Source organism: Sinocyclocheilus anshuiensis, unplaced genomic scaffold, assembly GCF_001515605.1.
Source record: "Sinocyclocheilus anshuiensis isolate Anshui unplaced genomic scaffold, SAMN03320099.WGS_v1.1 scaffold371, whole genome shotgun sequence".
Lineage (NCBI taxonomy): Eukaryota > Metazoa > Chordata > Actinopteri > Cypriniformes > Cyprinidae > Sinocyclocheilus > Sinocyclocheilus anshuiensis.
Genome location: NW_015549597.1, coordinates 918901 through 938030, shown reverse-complemented (window position 1 = coordinate 938030; position 19130 = coordinate 918901). Strand labels below are relative to the sequence as shown.

Genomic DNA, 19130 nt, shown 5'->3' with positions numbered 1-19130 from the left:
ATTGAGGAGGAGAGCGAGGGAGTGGAATATAAAGGCACAGTTCACCCATAAATTGAAGTTCTGTCATTATTTACTCACACTCCTATGACTTTTTTCTTTAAATCACCATAATATTTTAGCAAAATGTCCAAGCTGCTCTTGACTACAGTTGATTTTCAGTTCCTGACTTAAAGCTATCCTATAACTGCGTCCCAAATGACACACTATACACTATGCACTTATACACTATGCACATATGCACTAAGTACTCAACCATGTAGTGTATGAATTATATAAGGTTATTTTGTCATTCATAATCGGAGTCTGATAGCCCCTCCCCCTTTGCTACGTATTTAAAGCTGTGACAGTTGAGTGCATGAAGTGTTCAACTTTCCACACTTCGTTTTTTTTCGGCTATTTAAGTGCATTTAAAGTGCACTTTTTCTTTTTGGAATTTTCAGTGTGAACACTACTCACACTGTTTATACTACAAAACGTTATAGAATAGTGCATAAGTACGCGATTTGGGACGCACCTAATGCCTCAATTGTCTTGAAATATAGAGCATTAAGTTTGGAATACACCACACGACTTTGTCGCAGATCTTACAGTCTGGACAAGTCAACGCTAGTTGCCAATAATTTGAATCAGTCTGCAGATTTTGGTGACAGATTTCACAGAAAATAATGTAGTGTATGATGGGCACAATTTTTTTTAGCTTCACACTTTTATTCTGTCCAGTCGGAGGATATTAAACATGTTTGATATTTAGAGCCAATTTTAGAACACATATTGTTTACCCATATTGTACCGACAGATGCAGACCAATGCCGACAGACAACCGATCTTCTCAGTCATTAAAAGACCAGACAAACAACAATTCAACATGTTCAATCAGTGATAACAAGCACCGACCAATGGCAACAGACGCCGACAGGGTTAACTCACTGATCCGACAAAACCAAACAAACATGTATTGTAGTGTATTCCAGTCTTTAGTCATTTGGATCACTTTTATACTTTTTATAATTTTGCCTTTTTGTCCTTATTTTAATCTTGACAACCTATTCACAAATTGTATGGAAGACAGCAGCTTAGACATTCTGATAAACATCTTCTTTTGTGTTCTACCGTATAAATTCAGTCATACGTGTTTGGATTGAAATAACAGCGAGTAATGAATTGTCATTTTGGGGTGAACTATTTTAAAACATCAATACCAGCAGACCACACTGAAAAGCAATAGCACAAATATAAACAAACAAAACCCTCAGACATGTGTTCATACGACACATAAACATATACACAGATACAGGTCAATATTATGGAATATATACAGAAAAAATGAGAAACGTCCAAAAGAAAAACTTTTGACCTTTCCTGACCCGTGCTCTTTTGCATTCATCAACATAATTGTAAAAGTATAATTGAAGAGGCACTGTGACCACAGTAAAACACACTCTGTGGGCACAAAGGAAGCCAGAGAGAGTGAGAAAGAAAAAAGGTAAAAGAGAGAAAGAAGAAAGCAAAAATAGTTCCACATTTACCCCTGATTTGGGTCTTACTGCATGAAAACTTTGCAGTGTTGATTTGTAACAATTGCATCATAGCCCTTAAAGTGTCCGGTTACCATGGCAACAGCCCAGGTATGTCATTACAGCCCTACAAGAACTTACCTGTGTCTGTGGTTATCAGTATATGTGTTTGCTGAGCTTTTTAGTTTTTCATGTGCCTCTTTCAAATCTATCAGACACGTTTGTTTCTGCTCACCTGATGTTTAGTGTATTTGTGAGGCAGAATTGTGTCCCTGATCAGTAGACTACAGGACTGTAGCACACATCCTAATAGCGTTCCGAGCTCAGTGTTTCAGCCTGATGTTTAGTGTATTTGTGAGGCAGAATTGTGTCCCTGATCAGTAGACTACAGGACTGTAGCACACATCCCAATAGCGTTCCGAGCTCAGTGTTTCAACACAGCCCTATCGAGCATTTGTTATCTACTCATGGCTAGAATACTGGAGTTGACTGTTTCTGGTCCATATAATGAAGGGTTTTCATCTGCTGGCTGTGATGAAACACTGGTCAGTGGACCCCTGAGTGGAGGGCAGTTCCAGGAGAGAGAAGAAACCAGCTTTATTCGAAAAATAAACAGAAAGGGCAAATAAAACACAGCCCTTCTCAGTGACCGTTCACCAAAACCCCTAAAGCATTAAAGGCATTCCTCTTTAGACCTCTTTCTGGTAGTAAATATAGTGTTGGATGGCAATTATACAGCCCTGCAAAGGCAAAACACAATATCTATACACCAACAATGGAACTGGGGAAGACGGCTTCACTGATTTGATACTCTGAGTTTAAACATAGTTGAGCCAAACCTGTTTGTTACAGGAGAACTCAAAGTCTAAGAGATGCAGGATTTTGGTCATGATGTAATGTGTAGTTGCTGTGTTTTGCCTTTGAACGGCAGTACAGTGAGCACTGAAACTCTTTACAAAGACCCAAGGGGCACTCTACTGAGGTGAAAGGTCACCGCTAGGGAGGAGGAGGAGGAGGAAGAAGTCACAGCAACACTGAATGGATTACAGTGCACACACACACGACAACACACAAACAGGGGAAGACAGTGTAACAGTGTAGGAACAAGAGCTGACATACAAACGCATGACACGACACAACCTGAGGAGGGAGATAACACAACAACAGCTCGTCAGACAAGCGCACCTCAAAAACACACATCAGAAAATACAACATCCCCCAAACACACAAACACAAATTAAGCAGGAATCACACAAATAACCTTCTGTCACACAAGAATTAGGATATTCAACACATTTTTATTTCATCATGTGTGTGGGTGTGTGAATGTGAGTGTGTGTTGAACTATACTGGCCTGAGGGTTAAAAGTGCAGCATTAACTTGTGTACAATCCTTAATGTCTGGTGCTCAGTTCAGTCAAGAGAAAAGAGCGTGGAAGATGTATAAATAGGAGGGGGGGATAGAAATTGAGGCAAATACAATTAGAATGACAAAAGTTTACTTTTGAGGGTAAAGAGAGAAAGAGAGTGAGAAAGATAGAGATGAGGGATCTAGTGCTATAATGACATCACTAATATACTGTAACAGTCTTTGAGATATATGTAGATATATAGTGGAGGTTTCAAAGCTAGTCTAAGCAAAAACTCACATTTGAGCCAGAGAGAAAGAGGAGACACTGATTCTAGTCTGCTGTGAATCAGGGTCAGAAATGAAGGCTCAGGGCAAAAATTCCAGCAAAAGTTACAGAAATGCCCCATGGTGAATTACTCAATTTTCTAAAATGTAATACGTTTCATAATATTGTACTCAGCGTTGGGATGGTTACTTTGGAAATGTAATAGGTTACAGATGTTACCCTATTTAAAATGTAATACGTAGTGTAAATATTTCAATTATTAAAGTAATGCAACTGATTACATTTGATTTATTTTTGATTACTTTTCTAAATTTCTAATGAATGCTTTCAACTGATAATCATTTTCAGTCATTTAAAGCAGACAGGGTTAACCTTACAGTAGCACTCAACACTGATTACTGTCAGACTTTCAAAAGACTTTCCTTCATCACTCGAATTAAGATTATAATAATTTTTATTAAGATTATAATAATTAAATTTTAAAGCACAGCCATCACAAAATCAGACGTTAGCACCTCTTTTTACTTTGATGTCATTCTGAGGTTAAATACAGATTTAAAATCATAAAAAATATAGTTTAATAGCTATGATACTGTTTTTGAAATCAATTCAGCTATGAAACACTGGTATCTAACAATGCTAAAAAAAAAGTGAATCTTGAAAAATAAAGCATATACATAAACCCAAATTGGAAATAAAAGAGTTATTAAATAAGCATGTGCCCTCTTCTGTGTCCTAAACTCCTGAAACATTGCTGTCTCATATTTTAGAGCAGTCGGTGCAATTTGGGAAAGGAATGAATTAAATCTGTATGTGTGTAAAAAATATTCAGATGCAACCCCCTTTGTAATCTGTAACATTTTCATAAGTAACTGTAATTTAAGTACACATTTTTTTCTCAGTAACTGTAACTGATTACAGTTACACTTATTTTGTCATTAAATGATGTAATTCCATTACATGTAACTCCCCAACACTGATTGTGTTCTATGTAAATCTTGGGTTTAGTATGTATTAAAGGGGTCCTATTATGCTCTTTTACAAAGTCTTGATTTTGTTTTGGGGGTGTACTAGAACAGGCTCTCATACTAGGTTGTTCGAAAAACACATTATTTTTCACATATTTTACTCTCTCCCCAGTCTGGCATGAACGGCTCGAATAAGGCCCGCCTTCTGAAATACAAAATGTGCTGTGATTGGTTAGCTGGGCTAGTGTGTGCTGTGATTGGCAGCACTTGGCGCCTGGTTGGGAAATGCCCTTACCATAGTCGCTTGCGAGCTTCAGTGTAAATATGGCGTCAAAATCAAATCAATTTGAGCGCGATTTAAACCAGATGATTGTAACCACTCTAAGTTCGTCTGCCTTGAGGAAAGCTAGCATGTCTCCGACATAGTGATGATAACTCTCGTTACACAGCTCAACCAGGTCTCATCCCATTCGTCGATCTTTATGATATCACAAATCCCGGAAAATATGCGTTGTAGTCCAAACGAGTCATTCGTTGTAGTTTTTGAAAAGTGATTTCTGTTAAATAAAATATCTCCTTTTGAAGTGGACTTTGAGCTTTGTAACTTTGCAGATCTTTTTTATCCTCAAACAGCAACATTACAGACTAAATAAAGTTGAAAACGTAAAAAAGCATAATAGGACCCCTTTAAAAATACATGTATCAATTATTTAAAGGGTATTCTAGAATTTATTGGGTTAAGATGTCTTATGGACTACCCATTACTTAATTTATTTTAGATTTGATATAATTTAGAATTATAGAACTTGATGCTGCATGTGTTATTAGGTTAGAAATAATATTAAAGGCTAGAATAAATTAATTCAGGACAAATTGAAAAAAAAAAACAAACAAAAAAAACATTGCCCATTAATACAAAAGTGACACTGTCATGACTGATCTCACTGTGTGAATTTAGTCTATGCAGATATTAAATACTTAAGTTATATCAATGTTTAAATTGTCAAACACAGAGACAGAACTTATAGAACACATCATCCCCTCTGACTCAAAGGCATATTGTTCCTCTTAATGATAAAACATACTGCAAGTTTACTTAAGTCATGTATTTCTTAGAGACATTAACCTCTATAAAAGCTCAGTTTAGTATTGTGTACTTTAGTCCCGAGTGTGGCTTAGTTATGTTTGCATTTCATATCCATGGTTGCTCTAATGTATGCATCTATCCTGTTGAAATATGTGCATATAAAAAATATTTCCCTTTGAAATAGCACTGTACTGTATGGAATTAATTAAATATTAAGCTCTATTCATTCAACTAATTTCTACACTGCATCACTGGTTGCTTTTTTGAGTGTTACCTCTGATTCATTATGGTTTGATCCAAGAAGAGGCAGAATTGGCATTGAGGTCCTGCTGTAGCAGTGGCCCTTCCGGCTTGAACCACTCCTCTGCTGGGGGGGAGACTGGGTTGGCGCCTGCAGCTTCTAGTGTTTTTGTGGGTGGGGGGTTGTAGGATTTGGTTGTGTAGAGGGGTGTATTTGGAATATGTGGAGGTTGGTGGAAAGGTGCAGGAGTAGGAAGGTATAGTATAGAAAGAAAGGCAGAAGATGTCAATCATGCCGTTGCAAAAAAAGAGCAGATTCAAGAGGATGTGACGCAAAGTGCAGAAGATAAGGAGAAAAGGGGCAAGATGAGGGGATGGATGGAGGGAAAGAGACATGGGCAGAGACAAGCCAGGAAGAGAAAGAGAATGAAGTAAAAATCAATGAATGAGAGCAAGAAAGAGCAAAGGCAAGCCTGATAGATAGACAGATACAGTAGATATATAGATAGATAGACAGGTAGATCAAACAGACAGACAGATAGACAAATAAAGAGAAAGAGAGAGAGAGAGAGAGGGAGAGAGAGCGAGAGAGAGAGAGAGAGAGAGATACAACTAGACAGAGAGACAGACAGGTAGCTGGTTTTGTGTTATTCATAATTGAGTCAGGAATTTTCATTTATTTCCTGAATCTGAATTTAGGTAGAAAACAGGAATCAGAATTGCAATTTGCATTTAAATGTAAGGAAGAAGAGTTAACTAATTAAAATATTTTAGAAGCTTTGAAATTTCATAAAAAATATGTAATAAATTAAGCAAGATGGAAAAACAGAATGCATTATCTGTATTAAACTCCTCTTCCTGTCATTCCAATTTGAATTCCAGTTTAACTTCCTCTGAGATGTGGCCAATAAAATTCAAACTCTTAAATTGAAAGAAAGCCAATTCTTCTCATTCAGAATTTTGCACAACCCAGACTGATAGACAGATATATCGACAAACAGACAGATAGATGGATAGACAGAAAGACAGCATTTGAAGAGCTTGTTGGCCAGACGCAGTGAATTTGTTTGATATATCTGTTAATAATTTAACTTGCGCTAGGATTATTTTCTCTCAAAAGTCCTGATTTTATCAAAGATTAAACACATTTAACAAAGATATGAATTGAATTACTACTGCGTGTGTGGTAAGAGCTTTGCTAATGATGAGCGGCCTTCAGAATGATTGATGTGGTGAATTATGAGGAGAAATGCATAAGGGGAAGGCGGGGAGCTATGCTGTTAGTATGGATGCGGGAGAGTCTGTTTTAATGTGTATACCTCTGATGTACTTTGTGAAGTGCATGTATATTTGTGTATAAAATATATATATATATATATATATATTGCTACGATGTATGTGGTCTTTGCCCTAATATGCAATAATAAGCATTTGAACATACAACTTACCTTTCCTGAGCCTGTTCTGTGTGATGCACACTGAAAGTATGAGTATAATAACGTGTTTGGTTCTTATAGCTTCCGACACAGCTGTCAAATCTAATCTGACGTGAGCTACCGCTCAACAATTTACAGAAATAAGCCAGGGGCAAAGCCTGCTAAAGACATGGAGACAGATGGAAAGAAAAAGGAGGATGGGGAGGCGAGGGAGAAGATGACAGAGACCCGTTATGCAGTTGGACCTCATTGGAAGAAATTAAAAATATTTATCAGTGAAAATGCATATGACCATGAAATCTGTTAAGATGAACACGTTCACAGTTGAACGGTGACAAAGGGTGATGAATGGATGACATAAAAGTCTATAGCAAAGGTCATGACATAAGGTTCACTACACCAGATATAACTCACTTTCCTGACAGCCATTAAATGACAACCATTGAAGAGATGATAAAAATACTTATAATACAATAAAATAAAAAACATTTATTCACCCTAGTTTCTTTAAAAATCCACATGGATTTATTTTATCCGTGGAACACTAAAGGAGAAATCTAGAGCAATGTTCAAGCTGCTCTTTTCATACAACAGAAGTAAATGGAAACCATGGCTGGATTTTGAGTAAATAATGAGTACATTTCTGCCTGTGCCTCACATAAAGCTATTGTATTGACCCCATTCAATTTGACTGTATGAAATGGAGCAGCTCAGACAAAACATCTCCTTGTGTTTTCCACTCACAAAATGTAACCATATGGGTTTGGAATTTTGGGTGAACCTTTTAGAAACCTTCAGCATAAAATCAGTTACAGAATCAGAGCACCTCTCACGCAAGCCAAAAATCCCCCACCACACTCACACATGGGGACGGGTGACAAACAAATGACTTTGTTATATGTTTCATACTTTTAGTTTTACACTACTTAATAAAACTTCATTAACAGTACACATGATGGATATGATGCCAGTACTGTAGGTGTCAAGGGCATGTGGGAATGGTTTGAAGCTACAAGAGGGCACATGTGCTAAAGCATTTCCTCACAGCAAGCGTCTCAGGATGCTTATGCTCCCTTTCATTTCCTTGGGAACTTCCAGCTGTGAGAACTCCATGGAAGAGCAAAACAAAGAGGAGGAGCCGAGAACTACAGCTGTCATCCACTTAACATTCCAAAAAAGTTACTTTCTAAGATAAACGATCTAAAGCCATCCTATTTATAAGGATGCACTCTCATCTGTCATAATGTGTATCTTTGGTGTTGAAATCATCTAAATATCGGCAGATATGTGGCAGTAAGCAGAGTGCTGGTGATTTGAAACCTTTTGCTTATATTATAGATCAAATATAGCATATGCTAATCTGAGAGGCTGTGACTAATCTGGCTCATGTTAATCGGGGTGTGTATATCTGTGTTCTGCTCAGTAATGACAGACGGAGCTCTCTCGGCTGCATGAACTCACTGGCTCAACCTGACTGACACCTTCACATGCAAAAACGGTAAAAAAAAGATGTTCTTAAAGTTCTTAGATCTTGTTGTACTGTTAAACATCCTTACATCAAGAAAAACTTTACTTGAGAAGCAAAATATTTTTACTGGATATATAAAAATATGCTGATTAGGAAAATGTGTTGCTGCAGTGAGTGTGCAAATAAACTGCACACACAAATAGTACTGTAAGCTCTATGTCAATCATCTACCAAAAGCTGTTTGCTAGTTTCAGGGTCATTTTCCCTTCTCTTCTGATTGGGTGGGATGTTTTCTGGTAGTCTAAGAAACTGACTGGAACGCATGAAGCGTAATCCTGCTATGATTTTAATAACTTTCCTGTTCTCTGTCTAACTCGGCCGTGACAGCATAGTTTTGCATATTACTACTCTCAAATACTTGTGTGTGTATGTTTGTAGATATTACACAAGATTATATAAAAGACCCAGTTTAGGTGATGACAGCTCATTATAAAGAGCTGTAAGTAATGACCACAGGCATTTGAACTTTCTTGATGGGTGAGATGGAGCTAGTTGACATCACACACAAAAATACACACACTTGAAATGTTGTGCGTCAATAGCATTTTTTGTTCATAATATAATCATACAACTAATCCTTTAAGGTGCGGTCACATTAGTGAAATTTAAGCAACATTTTTCAGGCAAAATTATCGCTTGTGAATAGTGAGGCAATGTAGAAAGCACAGCTCACACAGTAGTCACTTTCAATCTGTGTGATAAATTCAACTTTTTCGCTCTCATGCAAAACTCCCAATCATGAGGTCACAATTTCACCCGCTAAATTTCACAGAGCAACTGTAAATGTGATCGCACCTTTATTGTTGGGAATGTAACCTATTAGTGCAAAGAAACGTCATGCACACAAACACGTAAACACATGGGTACACTCACACACACACACACACACACACCTGCTCTGTTAATCTCTATGATTTCCTCCTGTGCAAGAGGACAGTCTCCTGCCATGCTTCCAGAGACCACCATACTGCCCAGCACATTACCCATGATCCTGTGCGGCGAGGCAGTGGCCATGGCCAGGGCGTCTGGCTTGCAGTAGTTGGGCGATCCAGGCTGCGGCGCCCGTGGGATGTGCTTGTTCTTCTTCTTGGGCAGCTTCTGCTTGGCCATGGCCAGAGAGTAGTACATGCCGAAGTTGTTTACAATGACGGGCACAGGCATGGCGATGGTCAGCACGCCCGCCAGGGCGCACAGGGCACCCACTAACATACCAGACCATGTCTCTGGATACATGTCTCCATAGCCCAGTGTGGTCATGGTGACCACTGCCCACCAGAAGCCGATGGGGATGTTTTTGAAGGTGGTGTGGGCGCTTGCCGTGGGGTCGGCCGGGTCGGCGCCAATACGCTCGGCGTAGTAGATCATGGTAGCGAAGATGAGCACCCCCAGAGCGAGGAAGATGATGAGGAGCAAGAATTCATTGGTGCTGGCACGGAGCGTGTGACCCAGCACTCTTAGCCCCACGAAATGGCGCGTGAGCTTGAAGATTCGCAGGATTCGGACGAATCGCACCACGCGCAAAAAGCCCAGCACGTCTTTCGCTGCTTTAGCGGAGAGGCCGCTCAGCGCCACCTCCAGGTAAAAGGGCAGGATGGCTACAAAGTCGATGATGTTCAGCGAGCTCTTGAAGAACTCGGCCTTGTCCGGGCAGAAGATGACACGGGCGAACACCTCGATGGTGAACCAGATGACGCACACGCCCTCCACGTAGGTCAGCCAGTTGTCAGTCACTACCTCAAACACAACCTCCTCCCGCGTGACGTTCCCCACCGTCACGTTCTCTGTCTTATTGTAGATGGTGTTGAAGGCCTCGTGTGTCTCCAAGCAAAATGTTGAGATGGAGATGAGGATGAACAGGAGCGAGCCGAACGCCACATACTGGAAACAGAGAGAGGGAGACACAGAGAGAGATAGAAAGACACAAAGAGAGATGAGAAGATGAGCACATTAATATTATACAGTGAAATCAGTGAGATCACTATTGGAATAAAGAACTGGTACAGTGCTTAAAGCTGAAGTGTGTCATTTCTGTGGCAGAACTGCAAAAATAACGACAGTCTGATCTAAAACATCATCAACATCTTAACTTTTTTCTCCTCTGCAAACTGCTGCTCTACTGTAGATAAGGAGTCTTCAACAGGGGCTCTGATAAATATTGTTTGATAGTAAACCAAAGTTGTGTCCCAAATGACAAAATATACACTATATATTTTTTGAAGGTTATTTTCTCGTCCAGTGTCTGCTAACCATTCCCCTTCCGCTAAGGAAAGCTGCGACAGTAAAGCGCATGAAACCATTCCACACTGTTTTTTTTTTTCAGTTAGATATATGTACCGTCTAGGTGTTTGAAGTGCACGGTTTCTTGCCGAATTTTCAGTGTGAACACACTACTCACACTATTATCAAATGGCACAGAAGAGTGCATGAGTACGTACATTCATTGGGACCTTACTTTTTGTAAAACAAATGAACATGATCCAAGCTAAAGCTAACCTTGAGAAGCTGAAATACATTTCATTCTTCCTGTCACATTAAAATATACTATATAAAATGTAAGTGTAACAATAATAGTTATTTTAATGGCTTTACAATTTAAGTACCATAGTCTATGTGAATGTATCAATATAATTCAACACGTGTTATTATAGACCAGGCTTAAACGGCAATGCTCAATTTCAACAATATGTAACAGAGAGTCCATGCTTGGTCTCACAATACAACAAAAGGGCTTTGGCCTGAAAAAGATTGAAAACCCTTTTCTATATAGATTTTCTAAATCAAATGGCATGCCAGCCTTCCCGTTCTGTGCTTAAAGCCATAAGCTGTTGGCATCAGGTACACAAGCGCATGGAAAGACCCTTGAAAATAAAATAGTCTACATGACAGAATAAGCACTTTTAACATCCAGAGGCTGCTGTGATGCAGTTTGGACCACTGCAGAGGTCCTTCACAATCAGAAGGAGGTGTACTACAGATAGAGGGCGCCAAATACTACAACAAAACAGCAAAAGTGCTCTGAGAATAGTGGGAACGGTGTGAATGCAGCAGTCTCATTGACATGCTGCACTGAGGAAACACCACAGGGGAAGAAGATGGGGAAAAGCAGACTTTGTGAGTCAGACGAGGAGAATGGATGATGGAGGCAGAAAAAAATGAGAAGAGATGGTACGTATACAAAGACCTGTAATGGAAGGGGATAAAGGGAGAGAAAAAAGAAATGTATATTTAGAAGCATAAGGAAATGGAAGGGGGAGAAAAGAGGAAGGGAGGGCTGGTGAATTATAGCAGTGTGCGCTGTGCGTGGCCACCATTCTGAAAACAGAGATGTCATGTTGGCTCTCCTGCAGATAGATGTGCATTGATTGGCTAGTACACGTCTCTTGTTAAAGCCCACATCCTCTTCTCCTATCACCTGCAATCAATATAATCTGTTTATCTCAGTCCACCTCAGTGCCAGCATCCATACTATGATTTTTTTTTACGTAGCCCGACATTACAGCCATTTATTTGGAAGTGTTTGCGTGTGTGTGTGTGTGTGTGTGTGAGAGAGAGAGAAACACTGCTGCTGCTGCCATTCCCCCTCTGCAGTGCTCACATTATTCTCCCCACTCCCTGCTCCTCATTTCTCCCCCTCCTCTCTGTCAGTCCACACTTGCCCCTCCTCCCTTTACTGGGGTAAACCATTCCTTTTGCAGAGGAATATCTGTCCACCTTCTTTTCTGGCTCCTCTGCACTGACAGTCCACCTACCCTGTTATAATTTTTTTTCTGTGGCTTTTCTGCAAGTTGCCCAGATGTCCCACACATTTCATAATGACATGTCAGACATTTACACTACAAAAATAATTTTCATGATCAGTATTTTCTAAATGCATTTACATGAGAAGCAAGTTTAACTTACTCCACCTTTTTTGAGTAAATATCACTACATTTTGTTAGATTTATGCTTAAAATAAGAAAAAAAACTTGCTAACAGGGTTAGAAATATAAAAAAAGATTATTCTCTGAAAAGAAGACTATCTTCATTCCTATTTTATTTGTTAAAGTTTCAATGAAACAGATGTATAGACAGATTTTTTTCCTCTGTATTGTGACGTACATCCGAGTAAAATCAATAATGGGAAAAGAAAAAAAATTAGGGAGGGGACTTGGTTTCATCAATTGTTGATTGGATTTTGAGCTGTGGCTGTTGTGCTCAAATGAATTAAATTTTATATTTTGATGAAACATTACGAAGTCAAAAAAAAAAAAAAAAAGACAGGTGATTTGTTCACAATAAGATCTATGATATGCACACACACACACATATATATATATGGAAACATTTGTGTCAGAAATTGTTGGCATTCAAAAAGAGATAAATTGATTCATTGATCTTCATTTTGCCTACATCTGAATACAGTATCTGACAGTTTTCAAGCCAACTGGTAGTCGTGACTCATTTGCATAAAGTTAAAATACTCTCAACTTTGGCAGACACTCAACACACTCACATCACCAAAGTTCACTGTCGCTCAAGTGACTAATACTGGCCAACTCTTCGTAAATTAATAACTTTCCGATCGCTTTCACACTGCAGAGCACTGTATGAGCGAACAGCCCTTTATTCTTGAAGGACACAAAACCTCAGCGCTTATGCAAGAACAGAATTGAGTTTTTCTTGTATCACTGCAGTCTGGCTCCACAGTTGTGGAAGGAAGTCTAAGAGCATCACTGTTTAAAGATTTAGAGGATGAATAAGGACTCTAGCAGGAGAGACTCTCCTGGAATGAAGTAACTCTTCACCATAATGCCTTAATGCCACTCCTGGGAGTGTGGACATGCTCCTAATGGCTGTTTGCTGCCCACAGTTCTGCTCTTGTTCCTGTATTCCATTACAAGATATTCTGATGCTACGGACATGTTTGTACCCATCATGACCAGCTTTTTCTGTAAGAAAGGTTGAGTGAAATATGACCTCTTGAGACGGTGCCTGCTGATTCCATGCTGTCAAACTTTCTAAAAACTTGCTGAAACATACCAGACAAAAAATAAAGATAGGTGTGTGTGCATGCATCTAAATGTCCTAAAACCAGCCTCCCGTGTATAAGACAGAATATCAGAACCATAGGAGAATGAGAATGGATTTTACACATTGAAACGAGTATTGTTATAAATGAGTATTGGACCACATATTTTGATGAAACATTACGAAGTCAAAAAAAAAAAAAAAAAAGACAGGTGATTTGTTCACAATAAGATCTATGATATGCATTTACAAAAGAGAAGAATGAAACAGGTGAATTTTCATTTCATGTCAACGACTTTATAAATGTATCTTATTGGTAAATTTATCTTATTTTAAAGATGTTTGTATTTGAAAATTCGACAAATATACTAATTATGACAAATATTTTTTCAGTCTAGATGCACAGACAAACCACTTTCAGTACCCATAAAAACAATAACACATGAAGAAAACAGACAGACACAAACACAGTTACTTAACCATTTGAATTAAGACACCTAAAAAAACAGTTTTAAGGACATCTCTCAAATAGCTGCAGTCAGGTCAATCCTCCCATGACGAACGAGGAGCAGTCAAATGAAGGACTGAGGCATCCTGGGAGAATTAACTAATTCCCCACCCCGATTAGCATGAACTAATTTAACGAACCCATCTTGTCGTGCCCTCAAAATCCTGATGAGGGACTCATTTGTGTGTCAAGCAGACACACTACCACGCACGCTGTCACCAGTACTCCACACGTTCTGCTCCAGATACAATCTCTCAACCCTCTGATCACAACTGGGATGTATTGATGGTAAAAATAAGATCTCATTCTAATTTGACAAGAAATCAGTTTTCTGTAATATTCTGGAGAGGAAAGTAAGAAAATATTGGAGCAGAGCAAAGTACATCACACCATGGACAAGATCAATGAATGAATTTAACTATTTTTATATATAATTTAACACTTTTTGAATGCAAACAATTTCTGACACATGAAAAGCGCTATACAAATAAACTTGAATTGAATTGAATTGAACGAGTGTACAGTATAACCACAACTTTCCCCAGCACACCAGTCAAGAAGATCATCTAGGTTTCACATCGAATTTCACACTCTTCTGGGCCCTACATCTTTATATATGACTCTGTGTGTAAAAAAAAAAACGGTATCAATATTTATCGACGGTACACCTTCTTCGATAACGATATAAAAAATGTTTGATATAGTGCACGATATAGGCACGTGCTATGAGTGACACAGACTGCACACACAAACACGAACACATGCTGAAATGAGTGCTGTGCCTGCCTGTGATGAGAAGATTGTGAATAAAGAATGAATATTAGTCGAATTTAAAATAAACATTTGCATTTGAATGCAAAAATAGTACAATCAAATGTTAGGAGTGCGTCAGGAAGTGTCATCAGTGGAGCACGAGATGCGGTGATGATGATGTAAGTGACATTGTTGTATTTTAATGTTTTGTTAGTCTAGCCCACGAGACGCGCAGTTGCTGCATTATGCATTCAAAATATTAGAGAAATATAGAAGCTTAATGCGGAGAAGATCTTGAATGGGTTAAAACCAAGCCATTCACACAGAACGCATATTTAGTGCATTTTTAGACGGACAAATATGACTGCTGCACTCACGTCTCACAGAAGAGATGTATAGAAAGCCATGCAAAGTTAAAATAGTTTAAACTTTTAGAAAACACGTCGCGAATTTGTGGAGGTTTATTCCTTTTCACTGCGTCTCATGTTTTTAAATGCAATCAAATGCAAAAATGCTTATGTCCTTGCGTTGACAATTTAAATGTGCTGCATTATTTTGCTCATTGCGCCCTCATGTGGCCTCGGGAGACAAGCCAAAGTTTCCTTAAAACCGATTTAATCTGCATATAAAACATTAGAAATTAGATATTTGTTTAATTTTTATTGACTGTTAAAACAAAACATATTTCTTGTTTGTCTCAATAAATTGGGTTAATTTAAAAATACAGTGGTTAAATTTAAACATTTTTTTCTATCGCTCTTTGTTTTAAAAAAGGTTATAAAAAATGTCAATAATTATCGATACCGAACGATATGAAACATTATATCGTTGATACATTTTTTAGCTATATCGCCCAGCCCTAGTGTAAATGTTCACATTCTCTGAATTAAATTTATAGATGGAACAGAGTCATGCTAGAGTTCTGCAAAGATTTCAGATGACTGTCAAAAAATTAATGTGTTAGGTGCTGCCACCACAAACTATACGCTCACAACCTGAGTGCTTTCTTTCATGTAATTCTCACACATAAAAAACTATATTGCATACAGAAAGCTATTATGAGCTTTTACTGTAGTTTTGTACATATGTTATGTAATTATTATTCATTGTGAGATTATTTTCAGAATAGTTAAGCATATTTCACCCTTAAATTCTCATGACTATAATGCATCTGATATTGTCTTAATATTTTTTAAAGATTATTATTACTTCAATATATTTTCCTTTTTTTTTACATAAAAAATAAATAACTTCTTTTAAGGCAGAAAAATGCTACCATATGTATAAATGCTTTAAAATTACTATATTAATATTTTTTCATGTTACGGTTTACATTACAATGAGACTCTGCAATAAATAAAACATATAGCATAAGATCATCAACTGTAAGATTCCCAATCATTTCAAGAACTAATTGCATATTTATGAGAAATCTTTTATTTTTTGTGCTATTTATATAGGAGTACGTTCAACACAACAAGACCAAGTGAAAGCCCACACTCCATTTAGGATTAGCACAATCATCATTTTTCCCCAGAACATTGCAGCAACTGTTCCAGAAAGCTCAGGAGAACCTTCACCATTACTTGGCTTGAGAACGGTCGAGTAAGTAAGTAAAGCGAGCTATTCCAAGGGGAGCATTTAAGTGTTGCTTTTCCCAGAGACACTGTGTCAGCTCTGTGGGACATGCCTTCTAGATTTCTGGAGGAATTGCCTGCAGAGCAAATACTAAAAAACATACTCTAGCAAATCAGAAGGCCTGATGAGATCAAAAAGCAATGCATCATGTCTTACAAAACAGCAATATTTTGTTGTATCGTGCAGAACACTGTACAGAACACAGAACTGCACATTCTTTGACGCACGAAAGGTCAAAGCCTTGGTCTCAGATTCCTCTAAACACTGTTCTTACACTAGTGGTGTTTGCGTGTGCTGCATAGTGTCATTGAAACAGCTCACACTGAGTCAGTGCATTAATTCCTTCCAAAATCCCCCCAATAATATTCAAAACCTACACTAGTTATGTAATATAGGCTACATGTTGATTCTGACTGACGACAGCACTGGCAGCCACACTGAGTTTACTGCGTAAGTTAAAACCCTCCACAAGTTACTGTACCATCCCTTGTTACAGTGGAGTTCAAAGGTCCGAGACCTTCAATATGAATGTCACAAATTTGTACATTTGAGTAGTGACCTAGTAATAGGGGGCTACAGAAGCATAATACAGTTGCCAGTCATGTTTTATGTTCAGTTTAGACAGAACATGTTCTCACAAAAAAACTTAACTAAATTTTAACTTAACTTCCCTGTTGAAAAATCCAGCATATGCTGGTTAGGTATGTTTTGAAGCATGGCTGATGGTTTGAGCTGGTTTAAACTGGTCATGCGCTGGTCCTAAGAAACTAGCTCCTGCTCAGGACCAGCTTAGGACCAGCACATGACCAGCTAAGGACCAGCTTAAACCAGCTCAAACCAGCAGCCATGCTTCTAAACATACCTAACCAGCATATGCTGTTTTTTTCAACAGGGTTAAAGGGATACTCCACCCCAAAATGAAAATGTTGTCATTAATCACTTACCCCCATGTCGTTCCAAACCCCTAAAAGCTTCGTTCGTCTTCGGAACACAATTTAAGAAATATCCACTGAATGCAAGCAGCGTACGCTGAAGCAGCGTAAGCAGAAAACGTATCCTTGTGTCGCGGCTGACACAGAAGAGCGTACGCTGCTTGCATTCAGTGGATATTCTCCAAAATGGTGCTACGGTGATGCAGAGAGACACAGAGGAGACGAATTGTTGAATAAAGTCGTTATTTTTGTTTTCTTCGCGTACAAAAATATTCTCGTCGCTTCATAACGTTACGGTTGAACCACTGATGGCAAATGGACTATTCTGACGATGTCTTTCATACTTTTCTGGACATTGACAGTGTAATTTACTTGGCAGTCAATCGGACAGTCACAAGCCTCCCGGTTTTCATCCAAAATATTTTAAATTGTGTTCCGAAGACGAACGAAGCTTTTACGGGTTTGGAACGACATGGGGGTAAGTGATTAATGACAACATTTTCATTTTGGGGTGGAGTATCCCTTTAATGTACCATGGTCAAAGGTAGCTCACGTTTACATATAAAACCTATTTAAAAGCAGCCCAGAACTACGCATTCTGTATGAACTGACCCTTAGAATGGTTATGTTCACATGCAACTTAACACCGTTACATTTTCAGGACGCAAAACCAAATTTTCTGTAATCTGTGCTGTGTCAACTGAGTTGCAGAGGAAGTCGTTTGCCTCACTTTACAATACGAGTGTTTGAACGTAGCCGTAGTGTAGAATCATACATTTTACAATGTTTCTTTGTTTTACATTTTTCTAAATCCCAAAGCTTTTGACTTGTTTGAAGTTTATATTTTAAATCCCTGATTTTTAATGTGGTCTCATGACTTTTGGACCACACTGGAGCACAGCACTCCACATCTTGTCTTAGCCTGCATGTTGCTGCACTAATACTGCACCACAGAAAAGGAAGTAACCACTGAAATGAATGGAAACGGTCTTCTCCATAGTATTCAAAGCTAAAACCACAGCTGAATATTTTTTTCTATCATTAATAAATCATCTACAGTTGGTGTTTATGAATATACATAGGCTGTGGGCTAAAAATAGAGGTCTAGATTTGTCTGGAGTATTGGAAACAGAAGGCAGAGTCTCAAGTAAAAGGAGCAATCTGGCCACAAGCGCACAAGTTTAAAGAGCAGATGACTGGAGAGGAGATGGGAAGTAGATACAATAGACGTGGCAGATGTCGTAGTTTAAAGAACCAGAACTCTATACCATCTTTCACATCCCTCCAGCACTCATTTTAATATGCATCTACAAAATGTTCTGATCTTCTCTGATCTCTCAGGAGAAAATCCCTCCTTTATATTCCAGCCATCTCTGTATCCTCATTCTCTTCACCCGATGCCTTCATCTTTCTGTTTTTCCTCTGTCCACATCTTTCATTAGACATGGAGTGACCTAATTTTTATTAGCACTGTGACCATAAATATTACAGACCACACTGTCTCACACACATCACAGTTTGCAGGACTCCCATTTTTGATCATGTTGTCATCCTGTCTTTGTTTTTTGTATCTCTCTTCTCTGTCCATCCCTCTGTTCCTGTCTTCTCTCACCATGAATAATGAATAGAGGTGCAAAAATCAATATTAAACACTTAACATTAGTCAAATTCCTGACCTCTTAGGCAAAAGACCACTAGGCATAATTTCCAAAAAATAGCGTCATTTTCTTTTTGTTGTCTTGAAAGCACTTTTTTCCTTGAATTGTTTTGTATAGATTTGATGCTTTACTCTTGTCTCAGAAGCAGACTTCAATTTTAACTATGCAAATCTGTCATAAAAATATGACAAGGAGTGGAATCAACAAACAATTTCAACATATATA

At 38.3% G+C, this 19130-nt stretch overlaps 1 protein-coding gene across 1 annotated transcript in view; it reads right to left on the bottom strand.

Annotated features, from left to right (window-relative positions):
- Positions 1-19130, bottom strand: part of LOC107658413 (potassium voltage-gated channel subfamily C member 1-like) — a 66646-nt gene that overhangs the window by 6853 nt on the left and 40663 nt on the right. Inside the window, exon 2 of the mRNA XM_016446950.1 lies at positions 9303-10287. Within this exon, the coding sequence (XP_016302436.1) occupies positions 9303-10287 (985 nt within the window). The remainder of the gene's footprint in view (positions 1-9302; positions 10288-19130) is intronic.